Source organism: Bombina bombina, chromosome 8, assembly GCF_027579735.1.
Source record: "Bombina bombina isolate aBomBom1 chromosome 8, aBomBom1.pri, whole genome shotgun sequence".
Taxonomy (NCBI): domain Eukaryota; kingdom Metazoa; phylum Chordata; class Amphibia; order Anura; family Bombinatoridae; genus Bombina; species Bombina bombina.
Window position 1 is genome coordinate 343,581,840 of NC_069506.1, and position 26,897 is coordinate 343,608,736.

A 26,897-nucleotide genomic window follows, 5' to 3' on the forward strand; every position below is an offset into this window, starting at 1 on the left:
TGCCATTTCTGTCCCTGATTGGCTTCAGCAAAGATTATAAAATAACAATGTCCGTGGCTAGGTTTATCTACTCCAACAAGTCTATATTCGCACCTCCAAATACAGTGATGGGGGAAGTTTGGTCATTGAAAAATGTTTGCAGCAAACAAGGGGATCAAACATTCCAAAAACTTTTAAATTCCCTCAGTATGTTAGTTTATTGAAAGATTGCACAAAATATTATATAAATAATGTGTTTACTGTCCATTTAACGCCTTCTATTGCTCCAAAAAGAACTACATGTCAATAACTCCTTCTATTGCTGCATATAACCGCTCTCTATAATTTGTTCTATTCCTCCACATACAATTTCCTATAATTCCTCCTATTGCCGTATACTGCCAAATGTATAACTCCTCCTATTGCACCTTATAATTAGTGCTCTGTATCACCCTCCTTATAAATCCCTCTTTATGTTTTCCTCCGTGTAATTGAGAGCAGGTACAGCGTATCACGCATTCAGTGAGTGAATTGTATAAATGATACATAAATGCAAGGCTGGCTAAGCACCTGCTTGGCTTATTACAGAACTAAGCAAGCTGCTAATAGCTTGTGTCCCATTGCTTTTCTGCTGCAAGAAATATTTCTCAACTCCCCCCTCCACTGACTCTAGAGACGCAAATCTTCTACTTTCAAGCTCGCAGACTCAGACAACTTTATTAACGAAGATTCCCCCATGGGGCACAGAAATCCCAGTGTTAGAAAAATCCAGGAAGAGCGGAAAATAAAGACCCTGACGCACTAGCTCAGTATGATGCTCCGGTATTACATGAGGATGTCTGGGCAGTGAGTCTAATTACACTAATACACATGCATTGTATTTTTATGAGCAGAGACAGACTAACTGTATTTCATAAGTCCAATATAAGACCAAACTGTATGTCTGATTATACTATTTATCCTTTTCAATTTAAAGGGGGATATGTATCAAAGCGCCAACTATATTGCATTCGTGGGTGTCAATATGCTCGCCTAACATCGCCAAACATTGCAGCCGCGGATCTGAATACGATCTCCATATTTATAAGTAAAGCTGTCAAAAACACGCACACCAAGTACGGGGCGATGAGCATTGGACTGTTGTTAACTAACAGTCATCAATGACGCTGCTATTCGTGTTTTTCCCAACTTTATTTATAACATGTCACTAAACGCCGCCACTATACTAAAATGTTTAACCCCTATACTGCCACTGCCTGACTTCGCCGCAACCTGAATAAAGTTATTAACCCCTATCCTGCCGCTTCCCGACGTCGCCCCAACCAAAATAAAGTTATTAACCCCTATCCCGCCGCTCCCCGACATCGCTGCAACCTAAAAAAAGTTATTAACCCCTATACCACCGCTCCCTGACATCGCCGCAACCTAAATAAAGTTATTAACCCCTATCCCACTGCTCCCCGACATACCCGCAACCTAGATAAAGTTATTAACCCCTATCCCGCCGCTCCCTGACATCACCACAACCTAAATACAGTTATTAACCCCTATCCCACCACTCCCCGACATCACCGCAACCTAAATGAACATATTAACCCCTAAACCACTGGCCTCCCACATCACCACCACTAACTAAACCTATAAACCCCTAAACCGTCAGCCCCCCACATCGCAAAAAACTACATTAAGCTATTAACCCCTAAACCTAACAACCCCCAAAATTTAAATCAAAATTAAAACATCCCTATCTTCAAATAAATTAAAACGTACCTGTAGAATTAAAATAAACTAATTAAAACTATTAATTAACCTACCCTAACTATTATACTACAAGTAAATAAAACTACCAATTAAATAAACTAAATTACATATTAAAAAAACCTAACCATACTAAAATTATTTAAATATACAATTAAACCTTATTAAAAGTACTAAATCACAAAGAAAAAAAACACTAAGTTACAAAAAATAACAAACCAAATTATCAAAAATAAAAAAATGTACACCTGATCTAATAGCCCTATCAAAATAAAAAGCCCCCCCCCAAAATAAAAAAAACCCCTAGCCTACAATAAAATACCAATGGCCCTTAAAAGGGCCTTTTGTGGGGCATTGCCCCAAAGATATCAGCTCTTTTACCTGTAAAAAAATACAAATATCCCCCCAACAGTAAAACCCACCACCCACCCAACCCCCCCAAATAAAAACCCTAACTCTAAAAAAAACCTAAGCTACCCATTGCCCTGAAAAGGGCATTTGTATGGGCATTGCCCTTAAAATGGCATTTAGCTCTTTTACTGCCCAGACCCTATTTTAAAAATAAAACTCACCCAAACAAAACTTAAAAAACCTAACACTAACGCCCGACGATCCACTTGCAGTTCTTGAAGTCCCACTTGAAGGATCCAACCAGCCAGAGAAGTCATCATCCAGGCGGCAAGAAGTCTTCATCCAGGCGGCCTCTTCTAACTTCATCCAGCTGGCGAAGTCTTAATCCAGGCGGCCTCTTCTAACTTCATCCAGCTGGCAAAGTCTTTATCCAGATGGCATCTTCTATCTTCATCCATCCGGCGCAGAGCGGGTCCATCCTGAAGACATTCGGTGCACAGCATCCTCTTCATACAGTCGCCTCTGTAAACTGGAACTTGAATGCAAGTGACGCAATCCAAGATGGCGTCCCTTGCATTCCAATTTGCTGAAAGATTTCAATCAGCCTATAGGAGGCAAGTTTCTGAAATCCTATTGGCTGTTCAAATCAGCCAATAGAATGAGAGCTACTGAAATCCTATTGGTGGATTTCAACAGCCAATAGGATTTCAGAAGCTTGCCTCCTATTGGCTGATTGAAATCTTTCAGCCAATAGGAATGCAAGGGACGCCATCTTGGATTGCGTCACTTGCATTTAAGTTCCAGTTTACGGCGGCGACCATATGAAGAGGATGCTCCACGCCGGATGTCTTCAGGATGGACCCGCTCTGCACCGGATGGATGAAGATAGAAGAGGCCGCCTGGATGAAGACTTCTTGCCGCCTGGATGATGACTTTGCCGGCTGGATGGATCCTTCAAGCAGGACTTCAAGAACTGTAAGTGGGTCGTCGGGGGATAGTGTTAGGTTTTTTTTAAGGTTTTTTGGGTGGGTTTTATTTTTAGATTAGGGTCTGGGCAGTAAAAGATCTAAATGCCCTTTTAAGAGCAATGCCCATACAAATGCCCTTTTCAAGGCAATGGGTAGCTTAGGTTTTTTTTAGAGTTGGGGTTTTTATTTGGGGGGGTTGGTTGGGTGGTGAGTTTTACTGTTGGGGGGGTGTTTGTATTTTTTTTTTACAGGTAAAAGAGCTGATAACTTTGGGGCAATGCCCCACAAAAGGCCCTTTTAAGGGCCATTGGTAGTTTATTGTAGGCTAGGGTTTTTTATTTTGGCAGGGCTTTTTTATTTTGATAGGGCTATTAGATTAGGTGTAAAAAATATTTTTGATAATTTGGTTTGTTATTTTTTGTAATTTAGTGTTTGTTTGTTTTTGTAACTTAGTGTTTTTTTGTGATTTAGTACTTTTAATAAGGTTTAATGGTATATTTAAATAATTTTAGTAGGGTTAGGTTTTTTTAATATGTAATTTAGTTTATTTAATTGGTAGTTTAATTTAATTGTAGTATATTAGTAAGGGTAGGTTAATTAATAGTTTAAAAATAGTTTATTTTAATTATACAGGTAAGTTTTAATTTATATTAAGATAGGGATATTGTAACTTTAATTTAAAGTTAGGGGGTTGTTAGGTTTATGGGTTAATACCTTAATTTAGTTTTTTGCAATGTGGGGGGCTGACGGTTTAGGGGTTAATAGGTTTAGTTAGTGGTGGTGATGTGGGGGGCCAGAGGTTTAGGGTTTAATAAGTTTTTTTTTTTTTTTTAAATTTAAATATGTTTTTATTTCTTTTGAGAGTTAGAAATAACAATTGGGGACTCACAGGACCCCTACACAGATAGACACATAGTAAAGGATCAGACTCAGTGGTCCAATAACAGTTATCAACAGTACATTGATATTTAAGTTCTCCACATATTCAGATATTAGAAATTGGTGATCAAACCATTTAAGCGTGAAAGAACAAGTGAAAGCTCAATACAATACCATAGTTCTTTTAAAAGTGATGCAGGGAAGAGGGAGCATAAAGAGGAATGGGGGGGGGTAGGAAACAGATCTCGACTGTCTCCTCCAAAGAGACAGTCTGTAAGGCAGGAATGGTCAAGCAACATATCAGGTAGTGGGAGCGACATCTTGGATCGTGGCAGATGGGCACCAAAGGGTCTCATACTTATCTTTCCAATCAGCCCACGCCATTTCAAATAAGTCAGATTTATTCAGGTCCTGATATATGTCCTTTTCCATAGTGTAGAGAAAGGCCATTGTACCCACAATCTCCCCCCATTTAGGGGATGGTTCTTACTTCCATGCCCTAGCTATGTTTGTTTTGATGGAGGACAGGAGATATACACTCAATAAACTATGATTTTTAGATAAGGTGTGTAAGTCCAAATGGAGGAGGGCAGTGACCAGATTATTAGGTATCCTGATTCCAATGTCAGCTAAGGCGCTCTATCTAAAAGGGCTTTAATTTTAGGGCATTCCCACCAAATATGTAACATGTCACCAGCAAGGCCACAACCTCTCCAGTATAGGGTGGAAGTTCCCGGGAACATTTTAGACAGCCGCGTGGGGACGAGATACCAATGAGATATAACTTTATAGTATGTTTCAAACATTGTTATGCAGTGTAATGTTTTCTTGGTCAGTAAAATTGGCCTTTGCTAGGTGTTAGCTGAAATATGAGTATGTAGGAGAGTGTCCCACCTAAGTAAGTGTGGAGCTGGCTCGGGCGGTAAGGTTCCCTCCAACAAATTGCAGTGCGTCGTCAGTGGCTTGACTAACCTGCTGCCCCCATGACAGATGGACTCCCTTGGAGTGAGAGGGCGGGAGGAAGAGGGAAAGAAGCCGCAGCTTATCAGAAAACTTTTGACTCTAAGGACTTCAAAATAGAGGATAGGAGGGATATTTGCATGGGATTCCAAGTGGGATAACTCAATAAAGCCATCTTGTTGTGCCACAAACCAGAAGTCTGATACCTGCCTGATTCCCAATCGGGCACAAGTATTAGGATGGGTTTCTGCCAGACCCGTAAAGGGACCTGCAACCAAGGTAATTGGGGAAGGGTGAGGTGCAATCAAATACAATGTCGAATCTTATCCCAAACAGAAAGACATTCTAAAATGACGGGATTGTGGATACCCAGAGACCTGTGGCTATGCGGAGGGGTCCAAATCAAGCCTTTAAGAAGAATGTTGGAGGGCAATAAGGCCTACTCAAGTTTCCTCCACCTATCGCATGATTGGAGTACTCCCCACTGGGAAATATGCGTGAGCATAGCTCCCTCATAATATTTCACAGTAGAAGGGGAAGCCAATCCACCCAAGTGAATGGGAAACTGAAGGGTTTTAATGGGCAATTCTGGAAGTCCTGCCTTGCCAGATAAACTTTGACACCTCACTCTGAAATTGCAGGAAAAAGAGGCATGGGGAGTCTAATTGGAAGGCATCGAAAGAGATAGGTGAGTTTCAGGAGGAAGGACATTTTAAGAGAAGCTATTCGCCCCATCCAGGAAATGGACTTGTGATCCCATGTATGTTTTAGGGTGCGCAATTCTGTCAGGAGTGGGAGGAAATTATACTTGACCATTTGTGCTATACTATTGGATATGAGGATGTAATCTTGTGGGTATCCCCACCAATATATCTCAGTTTTAAAAACATTGAGTTTATAGAAAGAGAGGTCCCCAAATGCTTTTAGGATATCCAAGAGTACAGGGATGGTACCATCAGGATCTGCAGTGAATATGGTGATGTCATCCACGAATAGGGCAATTTTATGTTTAGTACCTGATAACATAATCCCCTGCAATTCCCTGTCCAAACGGATTTGTTCATCCAGAGGTTCTACCGCTAGGGCAAACAACAGTGGGGATAATGGAAACCCCTGTCTGGTGCCATTCGAGATGTGGGTTCACGAACAGGGGTTCACGAACAGTGGGAATTTGTGAAAGGTGCCATTTTAGATGCAACCGCACACTGTATTAGACATGTCTGTAAAAGTAAAAGAAAGCGGAAACCAATTTGGTTTTCCAAAGAAGTAGCACATGCTGTAAAGACAAAAAAGATAGCTTATAAAAATTACAGACACACACAAGCAGATGATGATATGAAAATATGGAGACTCCAACAAAAAAAGACTAAGCAGTTAATTAGGAAGGTTAAAGCTGATGCAGAAGAGAAGATAGCACAGTCAGTAAAACATGGGGACAAAACATTCTTTAGATATATCAGTGAAAGAAGAAAAAATAAGGTAGGAATAGTAAAATTGAAATCAGTTGATGGTAGAATAATAGAAGGAGATAAGCAGATTGCAGACTGTCTCAATGATTACTTCTGTTCTGTTTTCACTAAAGATTGTGAAGATACAATGTCTACATTAAGGGATGCTATGCAAAATAGAAACAAGCTTAACAGTAATCTTTTTACAGAGGATGAGGTTTTGTTAGCATTATCAAAAATAAATGTTACAAAGGCAGTGGGTCCTGATAATATTCATCCAAGGGTTTTAAAAGAACTTCGTTCAGTGCTAACTGTCCCATTAACTGATCTGTTTAATCAGTCACTATTAACAGGAGCTGTCCCAGATGATTGGAGAATAGCAAATGTAATACCTCTTCATAAAAAGGGCAGTAGAGAAGAATCTGGCAACTACAGGCCAGTTAGTTTAACTTCAGTAGTAGGGAAATTAATGGAAAGCCTCTTAAAGGAAAGAATTATGACTTACATAAAGACAAACAATTTAGAGGACCAAAATCAGCATGGTTTTACTTCAGGGAGATCATGTCAGACTAATCTAATTGACTTCTTTGATTATGTAACAAAAGTATTAGACAAGGGAGGAGCAGTTAATGTAGCATATCTAGATTTCAGCAAAGCATTTGACACCGTCCCACACAATAAACTTATTCACAAACTATATCTCCTTGGTCTAGATTCAAAAATTGTGAACTGGGTGGAATGCTGGCTTAAGGACAGAAAACAAAGTGTCTTAGTAAATGGAGTTCATTCAGCAGAGGGGGCTGTTACTAGTGGTGTTCCTCAGGGGTCAGTTCTGGGGCCTGTTTTGTTTAACATATTTATCTGCGATATCAGCAAAGGGCTACAGGGGAAAGTATGTCTCTTTGCAGATGATACAAAAATTTGCAACAGAGTGGATGTTCCAGGGGGGGTAGACAAAATGAGAAGTGATATACAACAATTGGAGGATTGGACAAACGACTGGGATCTAAAGTTTAACACAGCAAAGTGTAAAATAATGCATTTAGGGAAGAAAAATCCAAATGTTAATTACAGACTCAATGACACTTTACTGACTGTTACAGACGAGGAACAGGACTTGGGAATTATTATTTCAGATGATTTAAAACTTAGTAAACAATGTAGTAAGGCAGCGAGTAAGGCTAGCAGAATGCTTGGATGTATTGGTAGAGGTATTTGCAGCAGAAATAGTAAGGTTCTTATGCCACTTTATAGATCATTAGTTAGGCCTCATCTTGAGTATTGTGTGCAGTTCTGGAGGCCATATCTTCAGAAGGATATTAACAAACTTGAATCTGTGCAAAGGAGGGCTACCAAAATGGTACATGGTCTAAAAAATAAAACTTACCAGGATAGGCTCAATGACCTAAATATGTATAGCTTAGAGGAGAGAAGGGAAAGAGGTGATATGATAGCAACTTTCAAGTACATTAAAGGGTTTAGTAAAACTGAGGCTGTGGGTATTTTACATAAAATGGAAAATTCAAGAACAAGGGGTCATGAGCTCAAGCTAAAGGGTAGTAGATTCAGGAGTAATTTGAGGAAGCACTTCTTTACAGAAAGAGTGATTGATTTATGGAATAAACTTCCTCAAGAGGTAGTAGCAACAAACACTGTGGGGGACTTTAAAAATGCATGGGACAAGCATAGGGCTATCCTACGAACTAGATAAGTTTATACTGTTAGGTAAGGTGGGGCAGACTTGCTGGGCCTATGGCTCTTATCTGCCGTCAATATCTATGTTTCTATGTTTCTATGTTTCTATGGAAAGGAGGGGGGTGGAAACACAAGCCCTTGACCCTGGCCATCAGAGTGGAGTATAGGGCCTGGATATCCAGACAGATTTCAGGGGGGAATTTAGAAGCTTTAAGAGTTTCCCATAGGTAGGCCAATCGAACTCGACCGAAAGCTTTCTCGGCATCTAAAGAGATGACCGAAAAAGGCCTTTTCATTCTTCTGGACTTGCACACAATATTAATAAGGTGCCTAGTATTATCAGGTCCCTCATGATTGTGAATAAAACCCACCTGATCTGGGTTGATTAGACTTGGCAGAAGTTTACAGATTTGGTTAGCTAGCATTTTAGGATATATTTTGACATCTACATTGATCAAAGAGATCGGTCTGTAGCTAGAACAGAGAGAGGGATCCTTATTCAGTTTCGGAAGCGTGACGATGGTGGCTTTCAAAAACTCTTCTCTGAGGTTTCCCTCACCTCCCACAAAACAAAAAAATCTGAGCAGTAGGGGGGGTAATTCCAGGATATAAGTCTAATAAAATTGGGCAGGGAATCCATCTGGGCCAGGGGCCTTGAAGGGTTTCAGGCGTTTGACTGTTTGTGTGAGTTCCATCAATGCAAATGGGGCAGTGAGTGAGTCCTGTTGTTCAGTAGTGAGTGTTGGGAGGTTCAAAGTAGCTAGAAACTGCCTGATGCTATGTGTGGGAGGAGGGTGCGTGTTTTCTGTATTCTCAATGTTGTATAGCTTGAAGTAATAGTCTGCAAAGATTTCTCCTATCTGGGATAAGGTTCTAAGCATTTTATGATTATACTGAATTTGGTGTATACGGAAAGCTCTATGTTTATGTCGCAATTTGTTAGCCAGCATAGTATCTGCCCTGTTACCTTTGTGGTAAAATAGTTGCTTAAGCTTTGTAAGGTTGTGTTGGGTTCAACGCAATTCTAGCTGGTAAATATGGTCCCTAATCACGGTAATTTGCGCTGAAATGCCTGCGGTGATAGAAGTGCGATTGATAGACTCTAAAGTTCTAAGTTTAGTGTGCGCCTGAGCCAGAGTGAGGCCAGCCAGCTTTCTCAAGTGGGCCTGTCTACGGATAATAAATCCTCTAACTGCCGCTTTAATAGCTCCCCAAAGAATGTCATCTGAGGTCTGTAGATTATCATTTTGCCGAATGAGTTCTATTATATCCTGTCTCAGGTCCTCCCGAAAAGGAATATCTGCCAAAATATGTCTTGGAAGATACCAATTAGATCTAAATAGTGGGCCATCAGAAGGGCGTAAGGGCTATGACTAAGTCGTGGTCTGACCAGGAGCTGAGGGAAATGGTAGTATGTGATATCGAGTCAAGGGTCTCTGCTTGGCAAAAAATATGATCTAACCGGGAGTAAGTCTTGTGTGGGTGCGAATAGTGGGTATAATCTCTTGCATGCATTGCTCTCCAGGAATCAAAATAGCCAATATGGTCCTGAAGTGTGCAGAAATGTGGTCAGATTGAGGATTATTCCTACCTGTGGTCACTATTTTGCAATCTATATTGGGGTCCCAAAACCATATTAAAGTCCCCCACTAATAGGACCCTATCTTATCTATACTTGTCAACTAGCTGCAGTATCTTTCTGAGGGGAATTGGGCAAGTATTTTTACACCAGCGTGTGGAGTATGTGGGCAAGTCTACAAACCAGGATAGTGAATGTGGTCTGCGGATCTTTAAACACCTGGATCTGCTTAAAAGCCACCTTGTTGTGTATTAGTATAGCTGTGCCTCTAGCCTTCTTGGTTAAAGGGGAATGCTCCATGACCGTATAGGAACAAGAATGGAAACCTTGGGAGGCCAATGGGTCTCTTGGAGGAAAACTACGTCTGGGTTGTGAAACAAATAGAGAGGGGAGGGAAAGGAAGAGGAGGGGGGGAGTCGGTCAAGTTTTCAAATCTGAGTAATGTATTGAGAATTTGAGGTGGAAATAGTCCACCTGGGTGGAACCCTGGCATGGGCTACCCTTTGTGGGGGGGGAGCTAAGAGTAAAGTAGGGGTTATGAGGGCCAGATTTTCTGGCCCCACTCCATACATAAGGGGGTTGAGTCAGGTGTATGATCGTTGATATCAGTCAGCCAGAAAGATCTTTTGTTTAGTGATAAGAAAACAAATAACAGTGCATTCAAATATCAACATTATTATCGTCATTATCATTATCACCCCTCCATCAAGGCATCAATCCATCAAGGCTGTGCCAGCCCTGCTCCTTAACTTAACATGCATAACATCAAACAATAAAGTAGAAAACTGAACAAACTTATCAGAACTGTTGGAGCGTCTTCTTGGCCATGCATAGTTCAAATGCCACTTTTCACTCAGAATCAACTGCCAAAATTAGCAGAGGAAGCAAGACTCAATGGAGGGAAGCAAGATTAACCTTTAATGGGAGCATGAACTCAGGGAGGAATTGTGTGGGGTCGTTGAGAATCCTGCAGCTGCTGTGTTTTCAGCCTTTTGGGTCTTTGGTCCTTGGCAGATCATTCAGGTGCATTAGCCCGCAACTTCACCTGGATAGGGAGAGGGTCACGCAGGTTGTCAGTTGTGAGTCCCCATTGTGCAAGCAAAGTGGTCCTCGGACCCAGGGTGGACACCGTATGTGTCTGGTTGTCTTTGGAGATTATCAGCTTGGTTGGGTAGCTCCATCTGTATTTAATATCTGCCCATCTGAGCGCCATTGTGACTGCCTGGTATTGTCTTCTGACAGGTCAGGTAACAGCTGGATATCCTTAAACTTCTCCAACACCTGCGGTTTGCGAAAAGCTTATCTTTGAAAAGGAAGCTGTGAAAGCAGACAATAATGTCTCTCGGTTTCTCCTGTGAAACTGATCTCGGGCGTAGTGCTCTATGGGCTCTTTCCATGGTAGTAGTCATGCCCTCAACAGGACCTAATAGATCACTAAAGAGTTCTGTTAAGAAGTTTTGCAATTCAGCTGGTGTAATATCCTTTGGTTTCCCTCTAAACTGGACATTGTTCCTACAAGCCGGATCTTCAACGTTAGCAAGCTTAAATTCGAGTTGGCTCAGTTGTTTAGACAATGCCTCCGAGTACGCCAAGTGATTAGTCTGATCAGTGGTAATATCATCTTGCTTCCTCTCAAGAGAGTCCACCCTTTCCCCTATTTCTGAAATATCCTTTTTAAGCTTAGCATGACTCCTCTGAAGCAACTTATAGAGAGGCTTACCAACTGTCCGTTCTGTCTACACCCTGTGGCTCGTCTCAGAGTTACAATTGCCTCCAGAGCAGAACCCCGACCCTCCGGAGGTAAGAGGCCTGTAAACGTAGCTCCCTCTCCAATCCCGTGTAGCGTGTGAGGCTGTGTGCTCACTTATGCTGCTAAAGATGTTAATTCTCTGAGGTGAGGCAGCAGCGCCTGATCCCGAACTCACCAATGGAGCAGGGCAGGTAGAGGGTTTCACAGATGGCTATCGGGTACAACCTTGTGGGCTATGGCTGTGGCATGTCTCTCTTAAAGGGTACCAAGATGGCAGCCGTTCACGCCAAACAAATTCGGTCTGGCCGCAGGACCGCTGGTCGAGGTCCCTGCACTCAGGTTCCCCCAGGCACTCTCACCACCTCGCCTTCTTCTCACAAAACCATACCTCTCAGGTAGGGAGCTTCACCGGGCTCAGTCTGGGCTGGGTGAATAGCGTTCCTAGCCATGACGGAACTTGGTCCCTTGCTTCTGTGATATTTCTGGGCTGACTTGGTCCCATGCTTCTGTGATATTTCAGGGCTGTGTGTTACCACCTGTTGAATCCCGTCACTCCGGAGCGGATCCCCGACCCTCTGGAGCTCAGTGGGCAGCTGCCCAGCTAAGGTTGTGCTGAGTTGTTCCGTCTTCACTTGAATCTCTGTAGGGAACACTGAAATCCTCTCAAGACTTGAGTGAGGTGATGAAATGTGTCCAGACAGGCTATGTACCTCTTCCTTTAGCAAACTTAGGGCAAAAATTTGTATTTATTTTGATTTAAGTTAGGCTAATGTCTGGAGCTCAAAGAAACATGTTTGCTCTGTATGACGGTTAGCTCCCCGGGGTAAATAAGTTTATTTTGTGGGGGCGATGTCAGGGAGCGGCGGAATAGGGGTTAATAACTTTATTTAGGTTGCAGCGATGTCAGGGGCGGCAGATTAGGGGTGTTTAGACTCAGGGTTAATGTTAGGGTGTTAGGTGTAAACATAACTTGTTTTCTACCATAGAAATCAATGGGATATGCTTCATTCTCTTGCAGCATCAAACATAAGCTTTCGGTGCTTTCGACTCCCATTGATTTCTATGGCATCCACGGCCTCAAGGGTGGCGGATTAAAAACCAGGTACGCTGTGTCGAAAAAGACGAGAGCGTAACTGTTAACTATTTGATAAATGGGGAAAAGTGTCAAATAGAGCCGAATGTGTATTCGGAACATCTGTAATAACGTAAGCATCGATCTGCGTCGGATTGAGATTGCGGGATCGTATGTTACGTCACAAAGTTCAACATTTGCCGGGTCTTGAGGCTTTGATAACTAGGTCGGATCAATCTCGCAACAATTATGATGCAGAATTCCGGCCTATTTTCGGTTGACAGCTTCATAGATAGGCCCCAAAGCCTTCATTTTTGAGGTGACCTGGAATTTCATATGGAATCAGACTGATGTAATAACATTTCTACTGTATAGAATTTGCAGCTGTTCTGTCTTTACATTATCCTATGTGATGAATATGTACTGTTCACTGTAATTCCTGGTTAGTATTGGAATTATGGGGAGTTTGCTGTAAAGAGTGACATTGTGATGTATATGTAAGGGTTACAAAGAGAGTGTAAATAACAAAATAGAAGGCTGTATAGTGAGCAATAGAAGGTTGCATAGAAGGTGGTTAAATAGAGTATTAATGTGAAATATAAGCATAGTTGTAGGATTAGTTAAAATTAACAATAACAATAAGAAAGTTCTACATTAGGGCAATATGGGTCCCATGCCATAAACAGTGTTCTGGTAAACTGCTTGTGCAATGCCGCTCCCTGCAGATTCGTGGCCAATCAGCCGCTAGCAGAGGGTGTCAATCAACCGATCGTATGAGATCAGGCAGATTGATGTCCACAGCCTCAGAGGCAGCAGACGAGTTAAGGAGCAGTGGTCTTAAGACCGCTGCTTCTTAGCTCCTGTTTCCGGTGAGCCTGAAGGCTTGCGTGGAAACAGGGGTATACGGCCCAATTTGGGCCATGATAAATTGGCCCGTAAGTCTGCTTCCTAGAAAGGGGTCATTCTTTGGGTTGCTAAGTGGAAGAGGAGTAATGTTAGATTACAGTCTGATTCGTTACTAAAACACACACAACAATGTGATTCAGACAACCATAAACATCTATGGTCCATACAGTCATTATACAATTTGAAGAAATTGGGGACCAGATAAAAAGTTCTACATTAGAGCAACATGGGTCCTACTCCCATGCGATAAACAGTGTATAAGAAGCTCCATTTCATTAGAGCGTTTTATGTTTAAACAAATTCCCCTATTATGTGATGAACTCCTTTAACAGGCTTCAACACATAGTTAAAGTCTCCTCCCTGGAACACCCACATTCTGCTCTATATAAGCATTTGGTCAGTGATTAGGACATACACACGTATGCCTGCTTCAGATTGGCTCACTATCTGTATCCTCTTATGAGTGACACTGGAGCACAACTTTAACTATGTACTTAATCATGTTGGAGGGTTTAACACATAGTAAAGAAATTGTTTTCATTTTTAAATAAAATATCTAATTAAATAAAGCAGTGTATTTTCATACTTTAAGGCCCCTTTAAAATTAACAAAAACAAGCATTTTCGTATGCCATTGCTAAGGGTTATACCCATTTAATCTTGAAAACTGGTGCTGTTGGAAATAGATAAGAAAACCCTAATCTATCTAAGAACAGCATTACACTGATAGATGTCCCACTGCATTACTTGATCTGTCATTAATCTTCAGCAGAATCAGTTACAACAAATCCAAGATATGTAAAATAAACTATTCCTGTCCTAAAAAAGCCCACCATCCTTACCTGCTGGAATCCCACCCGAGTGTACTGGACAATCTTCAGGTCGTAGTTGGATCGTTGACCTTTGCTATTGAACTCCACGTGGCCAGTAAGACCTTCCAATTCTACCTGTGCATGAGAGTGAGAATCACAACAACTCGCTGCCTGGGGACAATACAGACCTTGCACTGACGCTGGTGACCCAGACGACTTGCTGATAGATTACAGAGAGGGCAAAACACTGAACAATGATTACAAGAATAATTGATATTTGTATCCCAAGGGCCATAATGTCATGTCACTTGTACTGTAGATACTATTGTTTTCCAAGTAATTGGACAAATTAGAAAAAGGGAAATGCATATTTGTTTCTATATTGTAAGCTGCAGAACGTGACATGGCATATTTCAGAAATAACTAGGTGTTAGAATAAGAGGAAATGCAGGGTTATAAAATACAAAAACTAGAAATTCACTTCATATTTTGTAAAGGATGGGATCAATTACACTACCTTTATGTATGTATGTAACTGGTTTGATATATATACAGTATATATATATATATATATATATATATATATACATATGTTCTTGTGTCTACATTTGTGCATGTGTTTTTGTATGAACATGTTTGTTTGTTTATATGTGTATATGTGCAAATGTGCTTGTGTGTGTATATATGTGCGTGCGCATGTGTGTATGTATGGGCGTGTGCATATGTGCATGTCTGTGCATTTCTTTGTGTGCACGTAGGTGTGTGTGTATAAGTGAGTGTGTAAATGTGCGTGTATATGCGTGTGTGTATTTGTACATGTGTGTGTATGTGTGTGTGTGTGTATGTATGAGCGTGAGTATATGTGCCTGTGTATATGTGTGCATGTAGGTGTGAATGTATATATGTGAATGTGTATTTATGTGTGTATGTGAGTGTGTATGTACGTGCGTGTGTATATTTGTGTGCGTGTACATGTGTTTGTTTATGTGTATGTAGTATATATGTGCATGTCTATATGTGCATGTGAGTGTGTGTTTGTGCGTGTGTATGGGTATGTGCATGTGCATTTGTACGTGTATGTGTGTGTATATGTATATGAGTGTGCATGTGTGTATGCATGAGCGTGAGTATATGTGCATGTGTAGGTGTGTACGTATATATGAGTGTGTATTTGTATGTGCATTTGTATTTGTGTGTGTATGTATGTGCATGTGTGCATGTGTGCATGTGTATTTGCATGTGTGTGTGTGTGTGTGTGTATATGTATATGTGTAGGTTTATGTGTTTATGTGTATGTGGTATATATGTACATGTCTATATGTGGGTGGGTGTATCTGTGTGTATCTGTGCATGTGTGTATATCTGTGTCTATTTATCTATGTATGTGCACGTGTGTATTTAAAATAGAATGTAGACACAAAATAACTGCACATTTTCTTCTGTTAAAGGGACACTGAGCCCAAATTTGTTTCTTTCGTTATTCAGATAAAGCATGAAATTTTAAGCAACTTTCTAATTTACTCCTATAATCAAATTTTCTTCATTCTCCTGGTATCTTTATTTGAAATGCAGGAACGTAAGTTTAGATGCCGACCCATTTTTGGTGAACAACCTGGGTTGTTTTTGCTGATTGGTGGATAAATTCATCCACCAATAAAAAAGTGCTGTCCAGAGTTCTAAACCAAAAAAAAAGCTTAGATGCATTCTTTTTCAAATAAAAATAGCAAGAGAATGAAGAAAAATTGACAATAGGAGTAAATTAGAAAGTTGCTTAAAATGTGGGTTCAGTGTCCCTTTAAGGGGCAATGAAAGCCCAAATAGTCACTAATTATTATTTTTTAGTTCTTTTGTAAAGTATACTTTACACAATTTTGAGGTTAGCAAATAAGTTACTTGAATTTGAGTAAAAACAAATGAATATTTAGGGACATAAAATGTCTTTTAAGTGTCTAAAGATACATTGGGGGATATTTATCAAAGGTCTGGCGGACCTGATCAGACAGTGCGGATCAGGTCCGCCAGACCTCGCTGAATGCGGAGAGCAATACGCTCTCCGTATTCAGCATTGCACCAGCAGCTATTGTGAGCTGCTGGTGCAACGCTGCACCCTGCAGATTTGCAGCCAATCGGCCGCCAGCAGGGGGTGTCATTCAACCCGATCGTACTCGATCGGGTTGATTTTCGGTGATGTTTGTCCGCCTGCTCAGAGCAGCCGGACAGGTTATGGAGCAGCACTCGCCAGAAACACGGGCCCTCGAGCTCCGTCCAGAGCTTGGTAAATGGGCCCCATTGCTTTTTTTTCTAACAATTTCATTGGAATAGAATGTTACACTGACAACAATAATAATCTTTATTTACTAGATGCAGGGAGGCTGGACCTGTAATGCAGTGCTGTAATATAGACTCTAGCTCACGTGTATCATTCTAATATCTTACTGATCCCTTATTTATTGTATTAACCCCTAATGCAGTGCTGTAATATTTACATATTTATTGTATTAACCCCTAATGCAGTGCTGTAATATTTACATATTTATTGTATTAACCCCTAATGCAGTGCTGTAATATAGACTCTAGCTCGCGTGTATCATTCTAATATCTTACTAATTCCTTCATGAAAACTTGTAATATTTACATATTTATTGTATTAACCCCTAATGCAGTGCTGTAATATTTACATATTTATTGTATTAACCCCTAATGCAGTGCTGTAATATTTACATATTTATTGTACTAACCCCTAATGCAGTGCTGTAATATAGACTCTAGCTCACGTGTATCATTCTAATATCTTACTGATCCCTTATTTATTGTATAAACGCCTAATGCAGTGCTGTAATATAGACTCTAGCTCACATGTATCATTCTTATATCTTACTAATCCCTTATTTATTGTATAAACGCCTAATGCAGTGCTGTAATATAGACTCTAGCTCACATGTATCATTCTTATATCTTACTAATCCCTTATTTATTGTATTAACCCCTAATGCAGTGCTGTAATATTTACATATTTATTGTATTAACCCCTAATGCAGTGCTGTAATATTTACATATTTATTGTATTAACCCCTAATGCAGTGCTGTAATATTTACATATTTATTGTATTAACCCCTAATGCAGTGCTGTAATATAGACTCTAGCTCACATGTATCATTCTAATATCTTACTAATTCCTTCATGACAACTTGAAATATTTACATATTTATTGTATTAACCCCTAATGCAGTGCTGTAATAATTACATATTTATTGTATTAACCCCTAATGCAGTGCTGTAATATAGACTCTAGCTCACATGTATCATTCTAATATCTTACTAATTCCTTCATGAAAACTTGTAATATTTACATATTTATTGTATTAACCCCTAATGCAGTGCTGTAATATTTACATATTTATTGTATTAACCCCTAATGCAGTGCTGTAATATTTACATATTTATTGTATTAACCCCTAATGCAGTGCTGTAATATAGACTCTAGCTCACATGTATCATTCTAATGTCTTACTAATTCCTTATTTATTGTATTAACCCCTAATGCAGTGCTGTAATATTTACATATTTATTGTATTAACCCCTAATGCAGTGCTGTAATATTTACATATTTATTGTATTAACCCCTAATGCAGTGCTGTAATATAGACTCTAGCTCACATGTATCATTCTAATGTCTTACTAATTCCTTCATGACAACTTGTAATATTTACATATTTATTGTATTAACCCCTAATGCAGTGCTGTAATATTTACATATTTATTGTATTAACCCCTAATGCAGTGCTGTAATATTTACATATTTATTGTATTAACCCCTAATGCAGTGCTGTAATATTTACATATTTATTGTATTAACCCCTAATGCAGTGCTGTAATATAGACTCTAGCTCACATGTATCATTCTAATATCTTACTAATTCCTTCATGACAACTTGTAATGTTTACATATTTATTGTATTAACCCCTAATGCAGTGCTGTAATATTTACATATTTATTGTATTAACCCCTAATGCAGTGCTTTAATATAGACTCTAGCTCACATGTATCATTCTTATATCTTACTAATTCCTTCATGAAAACTTGTAATATTTACATATTTATTGTATTAACCCCTAATGCAGTGCTGTAATATTTACATATTTATTGTACTAACCCCTAATGCAGTGCTGTAATATAGACTCTAGCTCACGTGTATCATTCTAATATCTTACTGATCCCTTATTTATTGTATAAACGCCTAATGCAGTGCTGTAATATAGACTCTAGCTCACGTGTGTCATTCTAATATCTTACTAATTCCCTTATTTATTGTATAAACGCCTAATGCAGTGCTGTAATATAGACTCTAGCTCACGTGTATCATTCTAATATCTTACTAATTCCCTTATTTATTGTATAAACGCCTAATGCAGTGCTGTAATATAGACTCTAGCTCACATGTATCATTCTAATATCTTACTAATTCCCTTATTTATTGTATAAACGCCTAATGCAGTGCTGTAATATAGACTCTAGCTCACATGTATCATTCTAATATCTTACTAATTCCCTTATTTATTGTATAAACGCCTAATGCAGTGCTGTAATATAGACTCTAGCTCACATGTATCATTCTAATATCTTACTAATTCCCTTATTTATTGTATTAACCCCTAATGCAGTGCTGTAATATAGACTCTAGCTCACGTGTATCATTCTAATATCTTACTAATTCCCTTATTTATTGTATAAACGCCTAATGCAGTGCTGTAATATAGACTCTAGCTCACATGTATCATTCTTATATCTTACTAATCCCTTATTTATTGTATTAACCCCTAATGCAGTGCTGTAATATTTACATATTTATTGTATTAACCCCTAATGCAGTGCTGTAATATTTACATATTTATTGTATTAACCCCTAATGCAGTGCTGTAATATAGACTCTAGCTCACATGTATCATTCTAATATCTTACTAATTCCTTCATGAAAACTTGTAATATTTACATATTTATTGTATTAACCCCTAATGCAGTGCTGTAATATTTACATATTTATTGTATTAACCCCTAATGCAGTGCTGTAATATTTACATATTTATTGTATTAACCCCTAATGCAGTGCTGTAATATTTACATATTTATTTTATTAACCCCTAATGCAGTGCTGTAATATAGACTCTAGCTCACATGTATCATTCTAATGTCTTACTAATTCCTTATTTATTGTATTAACCCCTAATGCAGTGCTGTAATATTTACATATTTATTGTATTAACCCCTAATGCAGTGCTGTAATATTTACATATTTATTGTATTAACCCCTAATGCAGTGCTGTAATATAGACTCTAGCTCACATGTATCATTCTAATGTCTTACTAATTCCTTCATGACAACTTGTAATATTTACATATTTATTGTGTTAACCCCTAATGCAGTGCTGTAATATTTACATATTTATTGTATTAACCCCTAATGCAGTGCTGTAATATAGACTCTAGCTCACATGTATCATTCTAATATCTTACTAATTCCTTCATGAAAACTTGTAATATTTACATATTTATTGTATTAACCCCTAATGCAGTGCTGTAATATTTACATATTTATTGTATTAACCCCTAATGCAGTGCTGTAATATTTACATATTTATTGTATTAACCCCTAATGCAGTGCTGTAATATTTACATATTTATTGTATTAACCCCTAATGCAGTGCTGTAATATAGACTCTAGCTCACATGTATCATTCTAATGTCTTACTAATTCCTTCATGACAACTTGTAATATTTACATATTTATTGTATTAACCCCTAATGCAGTGCTGTAATATTTACATATTTATTGTATTAACCCCTAATGCAGTGCTGTAATATAGACTCTAGCTCACATGTATCATTCTAATATCTTACTAATTCCTTCATGAAAACTTGTAATATTTACATATTTATTGTATTAACCCTAATGCAGTGCTGTAATATTTACATATTTATTGTATTAACCCCTAATGCAGTGCTGTAATATTTACATATTTATTGTATTAACCCCTAATGCAGTGCTGTAATATTTACATATTTATTGTATTAACCCCTAATGCAGTGCTGTAATATAGACTCTAGCTCACATGTATCATTGTGAGCTGCTGGTGCAACGCTGCACCCTGCAGATTTGCAGCCAATCGGCCGCCAGCAGGGGGTGTCATTCAACCCGATCGTACTCGATCGGGTTGATTTTCGGTGATGTTTGTCCGCCTGCTCAGAGCAGCCGGACAGGTTATGGAGCAGCACTCGCCAGAAACACGGGCCCTCGAGCTCCGTCCAGAGCTTGGTAAATGGGCCCCATTGCTTTTTTTTCTAACAATTTCATTGGAATAGAATGTTACACTGACAACAATAATAATCTTTATTTACTAGATGCAGGGAGGCTGGACCTGTAATGCAGTGCTGTAATATAGACTCTAGCTCACGTGTATCATTCTAATATCTTACTGATCCCTTATTTATTGTATTAACCCCTAATGCAGTGCTGTAATATTTACATATTTATTGTATTAACCCCTAATGCAGTGCTGTAATATTTACATATTTATTGTATTAACCCCTAATGCAGTGCTGTAATATAGACTCTAGCTCGCGTGTATCATTCTAATATCTTACTAATTCCTTCATGAAAACTTGTAATATTTACATATTTATTGTATTAACCCCTAATGCAGTGCTGTAATATTTACATATTTATTGTATTAACCCCTAATGCAGTGCTGTAATATAGACTCTAGCTCGCGTGTATCATTCTAATATCTTACTAATTCCTTCATGAAAACTCACATGTATCATTCTAATGTCTTACTAATTCCTTCATGACAACTTGTAATATTTACATATTTATTGTATTAACCCCTAATGCAGTGCTGTAATATTTACATATTTATTGTATTAACCCCTAATGCAGTGCTGTAATATAGACTCTAGCTCACATGTATCATTCTAATATCTTACTAATTCCTTCATGAAAACTTGTAATATTTACATATTTATTGTATTAACCCCTAATGCAGTGCTGTAATATTTACATATTTATTGTATTAACCCCTAATGCAGTGCTGTAATATTTACATATTTATTGTATTAACCCCTAATGCAGTGCTGTAATATAGACTCTAGCTCACATGTATCATTCTAATATCTTACTAATTCCTTCATGACAACTTGTAATGTTTACATATTTATTGTATTAACCCCTAATGCAGTGCTGTAATATTTACATATTTATTGTATTAACCCCTAATGCAGTGCTTTAATATAGACTCTAGCTCACATGTATCATTCTTATATCTTACTAATTCCTTCATGAAAACTTGTAATATTTACATATTTATTGTATTAACCCCTAATGCAGTGCTGTAATATTTACATATTTATTGTACTAACCCCTAATGCAGTGCTGTAATATAGACTCTAGCTCACGTGTATCATTCTAATATCTTACTGATCCCTTATTTATTGTATAAACGCCTAATGCAGTGCTGTAATATAGACTCTAGCTCACGTGTGTCATTCTAATATCTTACTAATTCCCTTATTTATTGTATAAACGCCTAATGCAGTGCTGTAATATAGACTCTAGCTCACGTGTATCATTCTAATATCTTACTAATTCCCTTATTTATTGTATAAACGCCTAATGCAGTGCTGTAATATAGACTCTAGCTCACATGTATCATTCTAATATCTTACTAATTCCCTTATTTATTGTATAAACGCCTAATGCAGTGCTGTAATATAGACTCTAGCTCACATGTATCATTCTAATATCTTACTAATTCCCTTATTTATTGTATAAACGCCTAATGCAGTGCTGTAATATAGACTCTAGCTCACATGTATCATTCTAATATCTTACTAATTCCCTTATTTATTGTATTAACCCCTAATGCAGTGCTGTAATATAGACTCTAGCTCACGTGTATCATTCTAATATCTTACTAATTCCCTTATTTATTGTATAAACGCCTAATGCAGTGCTGTAATATAGACTCTAGCTCACATGTATCATTCTTATATCTTACTAATCCCTTATTTATTGTATTAACCCCTAATGCAGTGCTGTAATATTTACATATTTATTGTATTAACCCCTAATGCAGTGCTGTAATATTTACATATTTATTGTATTAACCCCTAATGCAGTGCTGTAATATAGACTCTAGCTCACATGTATCATTCTAATATCTTACTAATTCCTTCATGAAAACTTGTAATATTTACATATTTATTGTATTAACCCCTAATGCAGTGCTGTAATATTTACATATTTATTGTATTAACCCCTAATGCAGTGCTGTAATATTTACATATTTATTGTATTAACCCCTAATGCAGTGCTGTAATATTTACATATTTATTGTATTAACCCCTAATGCAGTGCTGTAATATAGACTCTAGCTCACATGTATCATTCTAATGTCTTACTAATTCCTTATTTATTGTATTAACCCCTAATGCAGTGGTGTAATATTTACATATTTATTGTATTAACCCCTAATGCAGTGCTGTAATATTTACATATTTATTGTATTAACCCCTAATGCAGTGCTGTAATATAGACTCTAGCTCACATGTATCATTCTAATGTCTTACTAATTCCTTCATGACAACTTGTAATATTTACATATTTATTGTGTTAACCCCTAATGCAGTGCTGTAATATTTACATATTTATTGTATTAACCCCTAATGCAGTGCTGTAATATAGACTCTAGCTCACATGTATCATTCTAATATCTTACTAATTCCTTCATGAAAACTTGTAATATTTACATATTTATTGTATTAACCCCTAATGCAGTGCTGTAATATTTACATATTTATTGTATTAACCCCTAATGCAGTGCTGTAATATTTACATATTTATTGTATTAACCCCTAATGCAGTGCTGTAATATTTACATATTTATTGTATTAACCCCTAATGCAGTGCTGTAATATAGACTCTAGCTCACATGTATCATTCTAATGTCTTACTAATTCCTTCATGACAACTTGTAATATTTACATATTTATTGTATTAACCCCTAATGCAGTGCTGTAATATTTACATATTTATTGTATTAACCCCTAATGCAGTGCTGTAATATAGACTCTAGCTCACATGTATCATTCTAATATCTTACTAATTCCTTCATGAAAACTTGTAATATTTACATATTTATTGTATTAACCCCTAATGCAGTGCTGTAATATTTTACATATTTATTGTATTAACCCCTAATGCAGTGCTGTAATATTTACATATTTATTGTATTAACCCCTAATGCAGTGCTGTAATATTTACATATTTATTGTATTAACCCCTAATGCAGTGCTGTAATATAGACTCTAGCTCACATGTATCATTCTAATATCTTACTAATTCCTTCATGACAACTTGTAATATTTACATATTTATTGTATTAACCCCTAATGCAGTGCTGTGATATTTACATATTAATTGTATTAACCCCTAATGCAGTGCTGTAATATTTACATATTTATTGTATTAACCCCTAATGCAGTGCTGTAATATTTACATATTTATTGTATTAACCCCTAATGCAGTGCTGTAATATAGACTCTAGCTCACATGTATCATTCTAATATCTTACTAATTCCTTCATGAAAACTTGTAATATTTACATATTTATTGTATTAACCCCTAATGCAGTGCTGTAATATTTACATATTTATTGTATTAACCCCTAATGCAGTGCTGTAATATTTACATATTTATTGTATTAACCCCTAATGCAGTGCTGTAATATTTACATATTTATTGTATTAACCCCTAATGCAGTGCTGTAATATAGACTCTAGCTCACATGTATCATTCTAATGTCTTACTAATTCCTTATTTATTGTATTAACCCCTAATGCAGTGGTGTAATATTTACATATTTATTGTATTAACCCCTAATGCAGTGCTGTAATATTTACATATTTATTGTATTAACCCCTAATGCAGTGCTGTAATATAGACTCTAGCTCACATGTATCATTCTAATGTCTTACTAATTCCTTCATGACAACTTGTAATATTTACATATTTATTGTATTAACCCCTAATGCAGTGCTGTAATATTTACATATTTATTGTATTAACCCCTAATGCAGTGCTGTAATATAGACTCTAGCTCACATGTATCATTCTAATATCTTACTAATTCCTTCATGACAACTTGTAATGTTTACATATTTATTGTATTAACCCCTAATGCAGTGCTGTAATATAGACTCTAGCTCACATGTATCATTCTAATATCTTACTAATTCCTTCATGACAACTTGTAATATTTACATATTTATTGTATTAACCCCTAATGCAGTGCTGTGATATTTACATATTAATTGTATTAACCCCTAATGCAGTGCTGTAATATTTACATATTTATTGTATTAACCCCTAATGCAGTGCTGTAATATTTACATATTTATTGTATTAACCCCTAATGCAGTGCTGTAATATAGACTCTAGCTCACATGTATCATTCTAATATCTTACTAATTCCTTCATGACAACTTGTAATGTTTACATATTTATTGTATTAACCCCTAATGCAGTGCTGTAATATTTACATATTTATTGTATTAACCCCTAATGCAGTGCTTTAATATAGACTCTAGCTCACATGTATCATTCTTATATCTTACTAATTCCTTCATGAAAACTTGTAATATTTACATATTTATTGTATTAACCCCTAATGCAGTGCTGTAATATTTACATATTTATTGTATTAACCCCTAATGCAGTGCTGTAATATTTACATATTTATTGTATTAACCCCTAATGCAGTGCTGTAATATTTACATATTTATTGTATTAACCCCTAATGCAGTGCTGTAATATAGACTCTAGCTCACATGTATCATTCTAATATCTTACTAATTCCTTCATGACAACTTGTAATATTTACATATTTATTGTATTAACCCCTAATGCAGTGCTGTGATATTTACATATTAATTGTATTAACCCCTAATGCAGTGCTGTAATATTTACATATTTATTGTATTAACCCCTAATGCAGTGCTGTAATATTTACATATTTATTGTATTAACCCCTAATGCAGTGCTGTAATATAGACTCTAGCTCACATGTATCATTCTAATATCTTACTAATTCCTTCATGACAACTTGTAATGTTTACATATTTATTGTATTAACCCCTAATGCAGTGCTGTAATATTTACATATTTATTGTATTAACCCCTAATGCAGTGCTTTAATATAGACTCTAGCTCACATGTATCATTCTTATATCTTACTAATTCCTTCATGAAAACTTGTAATATTTACATATTTATTGTATTAACCCCTAATGCAGTGCTGTAATATTTACATATTTATTGTATTAACCCCTAATGCAGTGCTGTAATATTTACATATTTATTGTATTAACCCCTAATGCAGTGCTGTAATATTTACATATTTATTGTATTAACCCCTAATGCAGTGCTGTAATATTTACATATTTATTGTATTAACCCCTAATGCAGTGCTGTAATATTTACATATTTATTGTATTAACCCCTAATGCAGTGCTGTAATATAGACTCTAGCTCACATGTATCATTCTTTTATCTTAGTAATTCCTGCATGACAACTTGTCATATTTATGTGGGCATTCAAATAGTTATTGTATTAACCCCTTGGCTGACAAAAAGCAAATACAATGCATTGCAGCAGTCTAAGCAGCAAACTTCTTTTAAATATGTATTGAGAGTCAGAAGTAAGCTAAGATTTTCAGTAGGTTGTTGTAGAATTGTGACTGTAAATAACTAAATAGAAACAATAAAACTCCTGCAGTTTCTCACCATTCGCAGGTAGTTCATGAGGCTGGTGCCGTGTTGCCAGATCTGAGAGGAACCACAAGATAGAGGTTTCACGCCAATCTCCTGACTCCGGTTCAGTTCCTGCACTGCACTCACTACAGCATAAACTGCATCAAAGAGCAATGCAGCAGAGAGCTGGGGAGATAGAGGAGAGAGGTCAGAGCAAAGGACAACCGGAATCTTCAGTGGGGAAAGGAACTACACAAAGTAACAGGGAGACAGTAAGGAGACAATAAGCCAATGATGAAGAAGTCAGACAAAAATCAGAAAGATTATAATAAGAGGGGGAGTTCAAGGGAGCCAAGAAGGGGAAAGCAGGGAGCAAATGGGGCATTGGGGTGTGAAGTACTAGGGCCTAGATTTGGAGTTTGGCGGTAGAAGGGCTGTTAACGCTCCGCAGGCTTTTTTCTAGCCGCACCATAAATTTAACTCTGGTATCGAGAGTTCAAACAAATGCTGCGTTAGGCTCCAAAAAAGGAGCGTAGAGCATTTTTACCGCAAATGCAACTCTCGATACCAGCTTTGCTTACGGACGCGGCCAGCCTCAAAAACGTGCTCGTGCACGATATCCCCATAGGAAACAATGGGGCTGTTTGAGCTGAAAAAAAACCTAACACCTGCAAAAAAGCAGCGTTCAGCTCCTAACGCAGCCCCATTGTTTCCTATGGGGAAACACTTCCTACGTCTGCACCTAACACTCTAACATGTACCCCGAGTCTAAACACCCCTAACCTTACACTTATTAACCCCTAATCTGCCGCTCCCGCTATCGCTGACCCCTGCATATTTTTTTTAACCCCTAATCTGCCGCTCCGTAAACCGCCGCAATCTACGTTATCCCTATGTACCCCTAATCTGCTGCCCTAACATCGCCGACCCCTATAT

At 37.5% G+C, this 26,897-nt stretch overlaps 1 protein-coding gene across 1 annotated transcript in view; it reads right to left on the reverse strand.

Moving 5' to 3' along the window:
• The window catches only part of GRIK4 (glutamate ionotropic receptor kainate type subunit 4), a 777,161-nt gene that overhangs the window by 260,030 nt on the left and 490,234 nt on the right, over positions 1–26,897 (reverse strand). Inside the window, exons 8-9 of the mRNA XM_053691193.1 lie at positions 25,995–26,147; positions 14,187–14,291 (exon numbers count right to left, since the gene is read on the reverse strand). Of these exons, the coding sequence (XP_053547168.1) occupies positions 14,187–14,291; positions 25,995–26,147 (258 nt within the window). The remainder of the gene's footprint in view (positions 1–14,186; positions 14,292–25,994; positions 26,148–26,897) is intronic.